The sequence below is a fragment of the Oncorhynchus gorbuscha genome, linkage group LG09, assembly GCF_021184085.1.
Source record: "Oncorhynchus gorbuscha isolate QuinsamMale2020 ecotype Even-year linkage group LG09, OgorEven_v1.0, whole genome shotgun sequence".
Lineage (NCBI taxonomy): Eukaryota > Metazoa > Chordata > Actinopteri > Salmoniformes > Salmonidae > Oncorhynchus > Oncorhynchus gorbuscha.
The window spans coordinates 34013568-34025639 of record NC_060181.1 but is presented as its reverse complement, the minus strand read 5'-3'; the positions used below and the strand labels follow the sequence as shown (position 1 = coordinate 34025639).

General features: G+C 39.5%; 1 protein-coding gene across 4 annotated transcripts; it reads left to right on the top strand.

Annotated features, from left to right (window-relative positions):
- Window positions 1-987: 987 nt before the first annotated feature.
- Window positions 988-11872, top strand: LOC124042780. Of its 4 annotated transcripts, none has more exons than XM_046360889.1 (9): window positions 988-1182; window positions 2033-2164; window positions 3742-3855; window positions 4275-4331; window positions 4594-4731; window positions 8134-8181; window positions 8635-8751; window positions 9832-9915; window positions 10131-11872. In XM_046360889.1, the coding sequence occupies exons 2-9, from the start codon at window positions 2069-2071 to the stop codon at window positions 10233-10235; spliced, it is 759 nt and encodes a 252-aa protein (XP_046216845.1). In that variant the 5' UTR covers window positions 988-1182; window positions 2033-2068; the 3' UTR covers window positions 10236-11872. The 4 variants fall into 4 exon arrangements, with proteins under 4 accessions (XP_046216845.1, XP_046216848.1, XP_046216846.1 ...); XM_046360890.1 differs by having other exon boundaries at window positions 990-1182; window positions 10134-11872; XM_046360892.1 differs by lacking the exon at window positions 8134-8181.
- The last annotated feature ends 200 nt before the right edge of the window (window positions 11873-12072 follow it).

Sequence of the window (12072 nt, the reverse complement as noted above, 5' to 3'; positions counted from 1 at the left end):
GATTTATGATGATGACTGCTAGCTAAGATTTTGAAAGTATGATGTTGACACGATCAGTCCAATCAAAGCTACTGTACATATAATGTGATTTGATGTCATTTTATCTGTGGCCAATGACCTTGAGCCTTCTTGGATGGGCACTTCTAATGTAACTCTACGGCAGCACCCCAGGGGCTAGAATCTTTTAGGTCTACCCTTAGACTAGGTGCTGACGTAGTGTCTCTATGGGTGACAGAACACTGAGCCAATCACGGTGCAATGCTCAAAATGTTCTGCTGGCTTGCCTCACCTCCACAGAAAGCACTGAGCTAGGCTGAAACACCTGCCTTTTGGAGCTGCCTTACTCAAGAAAACAAAAAGAGACCATGTTTGTATGCGGCTTTATTAACTCAATTATATATTGTTTACATTGTTTGCAAACTGATATGGGACACATATTAAAGCCAAAATAACATGCAAAACAGGAAGGCCCCACCACGTTCCCTGAATGACGTGTTGCCACAGATTGCTATAACATATAATGTGGTTAGCAGATACATAAAATGTATATCCAGGCGGTGTAAAATCTGGCATGCCTCTGAGCAGAGGAACCCCCCTTAGGTAAAGCTTCACATGTCCTTGAGTTTAGATTGCATAGAGCACGCTACTATACAATGATACCTTGATTGAGTATGGAACCGCCATGATGCTTGTCGTCTTGCATCAGATAAAAATTTGGGATAAATGTCCGATAAAAACGTAGGACATTGCCCCTGTGCTGCGTTTTTGGGAATAAGTTTGATCACTATTAACTACAGGCGTTTTTATCTCTCTGATTTTTATCTCTCTGGTCTAGCAGCAAATAGTGAATATATGTTATTTTATTTGACACTGGTCTCATCTCAACTACTCCATTGCTATGCAAGTTTTTTTTAAAGCATGAGTCATGCATGTCTTTCTTCCAGAGTGCCGCAGCACACACGCGCACACATGCACACGCAGTTCGGTGCAGCAGCGCATCCCGCGCCTCACTGCAGTGAAAAACGTCCCATCCACCTACAGCACACACGCATTGCGTCTCCGCTAGTTATTTTTTTTAGCTCCCATCAACACCAACGCTTTAGGAGTAGCTGAACGCGCCTCATCGACATTATAAATCAGAAAATAAATAAAGGAATAACTTTCTTGTTCGAACCAGAGGAGGTAAGACAGAATACACACTTTAATGCGGCATGCTTTGTGAGATGGTCTAACTGGGACATGACGTAGCACGTTCCTGTTTTATGTAGCCCAAATTAGCAGGTGTATGGTTAAACTTACAATATCCTACCCGTATTTATCTAATTTGACGACCACAGAACATTGCAGATATTTATCGGTTTTCTGACTAAAGCTTCATGTTCGATATTTGTGAAGAAGATAATCTATAGTATGGTGATGAACTCGTCCTCATATGGGTTAAAGTTGTGTGATGATGGCGCAGTACAGGGTTTGGAGAATTGCCAAAATCGACTGCGGTCCTGATGTTGCTCTTTTGTCACCGGCGGCAGACGTCTCAATTTTCCTCCCTCTGAAATATTTTGAAGTTAATTGGAATGCAAACATGATATTGATTTATGTTAACGAAGAGTTCTTGATCATTTACGTCATATATTTGTTATGTTTTAAATGTAATTGAGAGCCTGCATGTTCAAGATCACAATGACCTGTAATTGCCTGTTGTTCCTAGAGTTCATAATAACCTTTGTCAAGACAAATTGCAGGTTTTGCCCACTAATGCATTTGCATATTTGTTCAAACTAAATATGGCGTGTTTACAACCAATGTCAATGAAGTATCCCAAATTCCTCATATTATCCTGCAAAACGATTTCCTGCAGTTTCATTTTAGCTGTCTTTATTATTGCTTAGCTCCTCAAAAAACATACATTTTCCCCTCCTCATAACCCTTTTCATCTTTGTATACTCCTCCAGTAATTTACTGCAGCTTTCATTCATTGCCTTGTCCACCATTTTCTCAGTTCATTACTGTTTATCTATGCCATTTTGTGTAGCTTTTCTGCATCTAAAGCCTTGTCAGCCTCGACAACATGGGCCTCAAAAGCCAGGACCCCCTGCCTCCCACTAGCAATCTCACCTCAGGACAAGTGGGCTCCTTCCAGAAGGTGGAGCCTAAAACCTTGGGGGTGAGTGACGTCTTCACATAGGCATTAAAAAAACAAACTTTATTTAACTAGCAAGTCAGTTAAGAACAAATTATTATTTACAATAACGACAATAAAGCCCTCCTGTGGGGATGGGGGCTGGGAATAAAAATATAGGACAAAACACACCTCAGGACAAGAGAGACGACACAATACTACATAAAGACTACACTAAGACGACAACAGCATGGCAGCAACACATGAAAACACAGCATGGTAGCTTACACAACATAACAACGACATGGTAGCAACACAACATGGTAACCGCACAAAACAGGGTACAAACATTGTTGAGACAGACAACAGCACAAAGGGCAAGAAGGGAGAGACAACAATATATCACGCAAAGCAGCCACAACTGTCAGTAAGAGTGTCCATGATTGAGTCTTTGAATGAAGAGCTTGAGATAAAACTGTCTAGTTTGAGTGTTTGTTGCAGCGAACTGAAAAGAGGAGCGACCCAGGGATGTGTATGCTTTGGGGACCTTTAACAGAATGTGACTGGCAGAACGGGTGCTGTATGTGGAGGATGAGGGCTGCAGTAGGTTTCTCAGATAGAAGGGAGTGAGGCCTAAGAGGGTTTTATAATTAAGCAACAACCAGTGGGTCTTGCAACGGGTATACAGAGATGACCAGTTTACAGATGAGTATAGAGTGCAGTGATGTGTCCTATAAGGACAATAGGTGGCCGAATGGTAAAGAACATCTAGCCGCTTGAGAGCACCCTTACCTGCCGATCTATAAATTACGTCTCCGTAATCTATCATGGGTAGGATGGTCATCTGAATCAGGGTTAGTTTGGCAGCTGGGGTGAAAGAGGAGCAAATACGATAGAGCAAACCAAGTCTAGATTTTACCTTAGTCTGCAGCTTTGATATGTGCTGAGAGAAGGACAGTGTACTTTCTAGCCATACTCCCAAGTACTTTTATTCAAGCTCTAAACAAGCTCTAAACCCTCAGAGGTAGTCATCACACCTGTGGGGAGAGGGGCATTCTTCTTACCAATCCACATTACCTTTGCGCCTAGGATCGAGCCTTGTGGTACACCCTTGGTGACAGGCAGTGGCTGAGACAGCAGATGTTCTGACTTTAAATGCTGCACCCTTTGAGAGAGGTAGTTAGCAAACCAGGTCAAAGACCCCTCAGAGACACCAATACTCCAGTCATCAATACAGATGGTTGTTATACACTATAAGGATATGATATGAATCAATAGCAGCTTAAATTCTGTACTGTAGAATAAAGCGTCATCATTATACCTTATAATATAATGATAATATATTCATTGAGGAGACTCTTATATTCCCAGCCTGAATCAAACCCATAACTGGGTCTTGTTCAGTAGGCACCAAATGAAACAGGAAAAAAATTAATCAGGGAGTGATTTCTGGACATAATAGCGAAGGCCCAATTCCATTTTCGAATTTCAAAATGTTTTGCTATGGTGTGTCCTGCTGAACACAACTATGGGGTTACCAAACACTTTGCTGTAGATGAGCCATCGAACCACATAATGTCCTTTTAATGGTACTGATGAGAGTTCTTAATGTATTGTCTCAGGCCGTCCAGATCATCATCGGGTGTCTTGTCCTCTGCCTGAGCGCCTCTGTGTTGCAGCTCCACGAGATCCACTTCACTGGTGATGTCGCTGTCCTTTTGATTGTTGTCTTACAGGTGAGTGAGCCATTGCTGACCTCAACCAAAGATCTACAATTAGATGTCCCTACCCCCAATCCTAATCTTAACCATTAGGGCAATAAAATCAATCCCAGCTCTATATCAGTTAGTACGAGCAACTTCTACCTACTCCAGATGACATGTACCAGTCAGAATTTACTGGCCAAGTATCAACTATTACAACAGCGCCCTTTACATTTGCAGTGTGTCTTTAGGCCAGATCGGGCCAACCCTCCTCCTGCAGGCTTTCGCTCCAACCCTGATCCACCACACATGAATAGGCTTACAGCCCTACAATGGCAATTTTCTAGAATAGATCATTTATTTTGTTGAATCAGTTATTTTAATCTCTGTATAGGTGTGTAATCTTACCTGTGAGTCATGTGTCTTATTCTGTTATGGGTATACTCCCACAGCTCATCCTGTCTGGGTCGGTCCTTGTCCACGCGGGCAGGAAGCCTTCTCTCTTTTGGGTGGGTATAATGCAATTGGAGCGCATTCAGCTAGTTACATTTTTTTGCTGCATTTTTCAACAGTATGTACCGAACAACACATTATCCCGAAATGCTGCACACCATTCTTGGAGGTATGTTTACTCCTGTGTGACCACTGATATTTGTGAGTGATGTAGGCAATTTATAAGAAATCACACAAACCCCAAAAAACTAACTTTCAATGTATAATATTTTCTGTCAATCTGGGCGTAGTCAGTGTAGTGGTGTACTCTCTCCCCAGGTGAAATGTACCCTGGTGCTGCACTTGATTAGTGCTGCCTTCTCCACGGCTGCTCTGGGCCTGATGTCCAAACACCTGCCCTACCGCCAGGACTCCTACCACTGTGAACACTGCCGGAGACTGGAGCTGCATGCTGTGGTAACCAGTCATTCTAACAGTATACCTTGAATTATTACATAAATTTGCATATAAACAATTATTACATACAATACCGTTCAAAGGTTTGGGGTCACTTAGAAATGTCCTTGTTTTTGAAAGAAAAGCACATTTTTGTCCATTGAAATAACATAAAATTGATCGGAAATACAGTGTAGACATTGTTAATGTTGTAAATGACTATTGTAGCTGGAAATTGCTGATTTTTAATGGAATATCAACATTGGCTTACAGAGGCCCATTATCAGCAACCATCACTCCTGTGTTCCAATGGCATGTTGTGTTAGCTAATCCCAAATGTATCATATTTAAAGGCTAATTGTTAGAATTATTAGAAAACCATTTTGTAATTATATTAGCACAGCTAAAAACTGTTTACATTTACATTTAAGTCATTTAGCAGACGCTCTTATCCAGAGCGACTGTTCTGGTTAAAGAAGCAATAAAACTGGTCTTCTTGAGACTAGATGAGTATCTGGAGCATCAGCATTTGTGGGCTCGATTACAGGCTCAAAATGGACAGAAACAAAGACCTTTCTTCTGAAACTCATCAGTCTATTCGTGTTCTGAGAAATGAAGGCGATTCCATGCGAGAAATTGCCAAGAAACTGAAGATCTAACACAATGCTTCTTGGCAGTTTCTTGCATGGAATAGCCTTCATTTCTCAGAACATGAATAGACTGACGAGTTTCATAAGAAACTTCTTTGTTTCTGTCCATTTTGAGCCTGTAATCGAACCCACAAATGCTGATGCTCCAGATACTCAACTAGTCTAAAGAAGGCCAGTTATATTGCTTCTTTAACCAGAACAAAAGTTTTCAGTTGTGCTAACATAATTACAAAATGGTTTTCTAATGATCAATTAGCCTTTTAAAATGGTTAACTTGGATTAGCCAACACAACGTGCCATTGGAACACAGGAGTGATGGTTGCTGATAATGGGCCACTGTAAGCCTATGTAGATATTCCATTAAAAATCAGCCGTTTTCAGCTCCAATAGTCATTTACAACATTAACCATGTCAACACTGTATTTCTGATCAATTTTATGTTATCTTAATGGACAAAAAATGAGCTTTTCTTTCAATAACAAGAACATTTTTAATGGACCCCAAACTTTTGATTTTTTTTTTTTTACATACATTTACTAATTGAATAACATTATTTTTTTAAAGCGTCTAAAAGAATGACATAATTTTAGGAAGAAACAATGAAGTGCAGGCTGAATTTTGATGTAGTCGTCATGGTTTAGTCAACCTTCTCGGTCATCTTGATTGAGTAGCTGACCATGTCACACATTCTTCCCCTTGAGAGTTCATGAGGTCAAAAGACATACAATGAGAGTCACAATGTAAAATTCCCCAACTCATTTGCTGAATTTCATATAATTTTAAGCTAGTTCTTTGTGAAAAATGTGTTCACAATTAATTTATTCTGACAAATGTTTTGAAAGATCGTTACCGTTGTTGTTTGAATACATTTGTATCAGTTGCTGATATGCATTTTCTGAAACAATGTTTGCTCCGGACTAGGGTTGCAGAATTCCTGGAACTTTAATAAATTCCCTGGTTTTTCAGACACCTGGTTGGAGGATTCCGGATATCCTGCCTGTTCCCTCCTGATTCTGGGATCCTCCAACCGGGATTTCAGAAAAAAACATTTCAATTTTTATAGAGAGCAAAAGGGTTGTTGCATCCAACAATAGCCTATACAATAAAATCTATTGTGTCTTTCATGGAAGTATTAGTGTAATGTCTTCACTCAAGGCAGTATTCTGACATGAGATCAGCACGCTTAACTTAAATGAGCAAAGATTAATGCGCAAATCTGTGTTGCGCACACTTATCTGCTCAAGATATTATACACTGTTCGAAACATTAAGAACTAAGGTTTTTCCGTGACAGACTGACGAGGTGAATCCAGGTGAAAGCTATAATCCCTCATTGATGTCACCTTTTTAAATCTACAAGGTGTCAAAAGCGTTCCACATGGATGCTGGCCCATGTTGACTCCAATTCTTCCCACAGTTGTGTCAAGTTGGCTGGCTGTCCTTTTCGGTGTTTGACCCTTCTTGATACAAATGGGAAACTGTTGAGCATTAAATACCTAGCAGCTTTGCAGTTCTTGACACAACCCAGTGCACCTGGCACCTACTACCACTACCATACCCCGTTCAAAGGCACTTAAATCTTTGTTGTTCTGAGGGCAAAGGGTGTGGGGGGGAGGGGGGGGGGGTGCAAGTCAATATTAGGAAGCTGTTTCTAATGTTTGGTATAGTCAGTGTATATTTTCCTTTGCCATGTGCTGCTAGTTAAAAGCAACGTGTGGCCTATATACAGTACATCTGATTAAAGCAAAGTGTTCTGTAAAATAAGCATTAAAAACAGTAGTTGATTAATTGGTTCAGCACAGCACCCAGCTTCACACCATACAGTAATGACGGAGAGGATCAGTTACATGGTTTTCATGGTTTTCATGAGTACTTCATCTACACCAAGGAATACTGGCAGACATGCATACCTTTATTTTGGCCGCCAAGTGGATTTGTTTAATGGCCTATATTTCAACATTGCTCCCATTACACATGATTTATGACCACTTTATCAAAACATATGAATATACAAAAAAAACATCCCACAACAACTTTAAATGTGTCAATTAAGTGTGCAGGCTTTTCTTTTTCTGCCACATCACATATTAGTAGTAGATATCAGTACCACAACAAAAATACTTGTTTAAATGTCATTATTGTTTAAACAAAACAGCAAATTAAAGCAATCATTGATGAAACATGTAATAAGTGTTTTAGGGTTTGGTATTACCCAGAATTATTAAAAACGACCTTTAAAAAAAATTCAGCAAAGGAGTTTTGGATTTTGATTATTGTGGCAAGGCTTTGACCAATTTTAACAACATTGTTCTAAACTGTAAAAAAGGCTGCAATGGAACAATTTGGCCTAAACTATTTATGGTGGGAGCTATGTCAAAATGGGGTCATGCATCAAAGTCTTTGACCCACTTTATTCTGTGTGTGCATAGGAGGTAGCATACACACATATTCTACTATGCTAACATGACTGCTCAAACTTAGTCCTCATATAGAACAGTACGAAACCTGTGTGGGATCTGGAATTGAATGTAAATGACATTTCTATTTTTGATGACACTATTAAGGTTTTAATTGATGATACAGCCAATCATCTATTGTATTTTTGCCATATTTTAAAGTAAAAAATATGTAAGAACATATGAAGAGTTACTGTTTATAGAATAGAAACACACCATATGAGTATCTTATCTAGGTTAATGTAGTTTCAAGGGAAAAAAGTGTAATTGTTCTTCAAAATGGAACATGTCTTTCTTTGTGTTTACTGTTTACTGCAGCAACATTGTTTCAGGAAATGCACTGGGCTGATCGAAATGAAATGTAAAGTAAGTAGTTGACCACTATTGTAGATATGTTCTGGTCAATGCTAACACTTGGTAGGTTGCAGTATTTCTGCCTTGTTCGTATAGTTGCTATAACAAAGCATTACCCGAAAAGGTATTGCAGCAAAAGTTTTAAATAACATCTTACCCAATCGTAGGTTTAGATAGGTATTAGTTATTTTATTCACTTTCATGTGGTTGATTATATGGCTATTCAAAAGGCCTAGTTTGACATCTGTTTGTATAATCTTGTTTAATTAATTAATTAATAAGATCTGACATTATAGTTAGCTTTTTTGACTGTTTTTCTATCCCGCAATTGCATTCATTTGATGCTGTATGGAATTTATTGATGCTACTGTAATATCAAGCATTTTTCTCTGGACCACAATACCACTGTCCATCCCGCATGCCTTTCTTCACCTGTCTCTCTCCCGCATGGTTGGTTTCTTATAGCTCCTGATTGACGGCATCATAGGTACTCTGGTTATCTTCCTTATTCTGGAGCTGCTCATCTGCATCACAGCCATGCTGTTTGGCCTCAGTGTGCTGGCCTCAAGTGGTGGAATGCAGGTGAACCCACATATAACAGAACACATGGGAAAGGGTATTCTAAAATGCTCCAAGCACCATTTTACATGTGCAGTGCTGCCCAGGCATTGCGATTTAAAACCCGTAACAATTTAGAACACTGGAGATGGTGTTTGCTGCATGTGAAAATGTATTTCAATCTATTTATTTTATATGGGCTCAATTCAGACTTAGGAAATGTTTGCCTTTCCTGCGCTTCTCAGTATTTGGTATTCAGACTTACTTTCCGCAGGTGCGCAACAAGCTCTTTGAGAGTGGCTCTTTTATGCGCTCTGAATATATTTAATTAAACTGCTGAAAACCCTCCCACTTGCTGGCCAACTGATTTCCTCATGGGCTTTTCATTCAATGTGGTTTTCAGTTATCTAAAGCCATCCCTTTAAATACGGTGCACCTTTAATTCAAATGTTCTTGACAGTCACTATGATATATTGAGAGAATGGGTTCAGAATATTAGGGATCAATGAAAGAAAGCCATACAATTATAGGCCTATGCATATCTCAGTTTTAGCACCAATTGGTAAATTGAAAAAGTATCCGATCTGTACATTATTAAGGGTTAGGAACATATTTAGAGATCTACCTACTTTAAAAAAAAACAGGTTTGGAGAGCCTTTACTGACAAAATATATTGGGGAATACAAAATACAGTGGTTTGATTTTCCTGAAAGTTGCCATTCAGTTGTTCAATCCATTAAATATTGGAAGAGGAGAAAACTACAACAATAAGGGTACGCATCCCTTGCGGGCACAAAACGCGTACGTTGCGGGCACTGGTCAGATATACATGTGGAGAGAAGTCGGATCTGAATTCCCCCACATGTGCATAAATAATTGCCACCTTCTTAAGGACTTTGTTGTATGGGAAGTTTTAAGACATTTTACTTCAAAGTTTGTGAGTTCTTTCAGTGCAAATTGTGCCTTTTTTAAGAAAACAAAAATGATACCCTTCATGTATTAAAACATATGGCAGGGTGAACCCTCTATTACATATAGATACTGAACATCACAAGTTTATGTCTTGTTCTCCCTTTAACTTCCTCTTTCTTGCTCTCTCTCTAGTCATCCAGTGGAACTCAGCGCCCCGCCTACCCACAGACTCGCCCCCCGGCAGGTCCCCCTGCTGTGCAGGCTGCAGCATCTCAGGTAGGGCCTAGCTAGCCCGGAGGGGTTAGCCTACCATATAGTGCCAGCCTAAAATGGCTTATCCATTTAGCACTGTTGGCTACCATTTACTATGCATCTCTTGAGGTTTGATTACCTTGATGTGTTCGAGTAATAGATTCTTCTAATGTCAAACATTACATGTCAATATAATAACTGTCTCTTTCTCAGTCTTTCTCTCTCTGCCTCTCCTTAAGCAGGTGGCCGTTGTTGTCACTGAACCCGATTCCGACCAGGTAGAGGAGGTCTCCACTCCCCCCACTGACCCACAGGTGGAGCCCATCGAGGCGGCTGAGCCCTAAACCAAACCTCCTTCATCCTCCACTCCAGCCACTTGGGCCGGATTATATGCGCAACAGTGTTGGTCTTAATCTGAATTCCAAATCGAGCCCTAGACAGTTCTGTAGATCTGAAACGATTAAATAGGTGGTGGAAATTCCACCCAGCCTACCTAAAGACAAGGTGAAGCATTTGGCCTACATACTGTTCAAACCTTTCATATCCTTTCAGATCTGCAGGAATGCCAAGGGGTAAAGGGGCTAGGGGTTAATTGGGAATTCAGCTTTCTAAGGAGATGGTGTGGTGACTGGCAGGGCAAATTCTCATGAATGACATATAACTGTTTTGCCGTAAATGAAGGCACTCAAACCAGTATTGCCTCAGTAATTATTAAGCTATATAAAATGGGAAGAAAATGTCAATTGTTACCAATGTTATTCATTTTGAGGATGTTTGCAAAGCTACGAGACTGATTATAAGTATTATCATGGATGCAGAAAGTGAAGGATGAACATATAGGACAGGGGTTCTACATCTCTGATCCTGAGGAGGGTATGCAGGCTTTTGTTCCAGCCCAACACTAGCACAGCAGTTTCAAATAATCAACTAATCAAGGTCTTAGTTTCTAACACTGTCACTGCATGGATTGGAGGATTCTAGGGACTAACTGAAGCTAATGTAAAATTGTATGTAGGTATAATTTCATTGCTTCTTTTGTTGTTTTTTGGTGGCATCACACTTTTTGAGACCAAATAATACACGCTTTTATCACTACCGTGTCATAATACTGTATAGTGATGTATTCATGATGCTTCTTGCTTTACATAATATAATTCTGTTCATTGTTTTTAGTCTAGTTTTGCACATTCATGTATTTTAAAGTGAATGATATCACAGCTCTAATCACTTACCAAGCTAACCAACCAATGCTGGCAATGTATTGTCATGCTCATTGAGAGGATTGTATCATGTTAGAATATAGAATAGTTGTAGATGAACACTGATGAACACATTAGAAAAAAGCAAGCACATACTGTTACATGCCTCATCAACACACAGAATACGTAATTGATCCCTACCATAGCCTAACCTTTTCCGTGTGTGTTATGATTCCATCGTTAGAAACCTCACTTGTATGGCATTTGTTTGAATATCTACTTTCTTTATTTGTTTCTTTATTACTTGTTTTTTTTATTGAACAATTTGCTCTAACAAAGCAAAAGAGTCTCTTGCGTATGCTCTAATATTCTAGACATATTAAAATACTCAAACAGTAATAATATTCTGGACTGCCCGAAAAAATATTAAAATGTAGGTCCATTTGACATTTTAACCAAAAGCTAACTGACATTGTAGTACTCGTTTTTGTGTCATTCCAGCCCTTGTTGACCACTGAACTAACTTTTGCAGTTCTTCCTTTTGCAACAATACAGCACTTGTCGACCACCCTCCACCTCTTTTCATTGTGAAGAAAAGTCACTGCTGTTAGTGTAATATTTGTGCATGGTCCACTGATGCCTTGTCCTCACAAGAGGGCAGCATTGGTGAATGTGTTGATATTCTAAAGGTCTGGTTTGCTGTTTATTTACAATGTGTTTGACTGTGCTATTGATATGGGTATTTCTGTTAACATGCAATAAAGTAAGTCTTTCAGAGCCAACTTTTTATTTAGTTATATCATTTTTTTCAGGGGTTGTGGGGGGTTACAAGTACAAAAACAATCAAAGAAATACATACAAAAATAACCCAAACCCATTCCCCCCCAGTCCCCATCTGTCCGCCCACACCTTCCCTTCCCACCAAGAAACCATGTAAGAAACTTTAAAATGGTTAATTATCCAGCAAGCCAGTTTCATTGGA

What these genes read in the sequence shown, in the direction of transcription:
- LOC124042780 (XM_046360889.1), top strand. Translation starts at nt 2,069, where the DNA reads ATGGGCCTCAAAAGCCAGGACCCCCTGCCTCCCACTAGCAATCTCACC. An exon ending in TTTTGATTGTTGTCTTACAG is followed by an intron (nt 3,856 to 4,274) that starts GTGAGTGAGCCA and finishes ATACTCCCACAG; the next exon opens with CTCATCCTGTCTGGGTCGGT. An exon ending in GACTGGAGCTGCATGCTGTG is followed by an intron (nt 4,732 to 8,133) that starts GTAACCAGTCAT and finishes TGTTTACTGCAG; the next exon opens with CAACATTGTTTCAGGAAATG.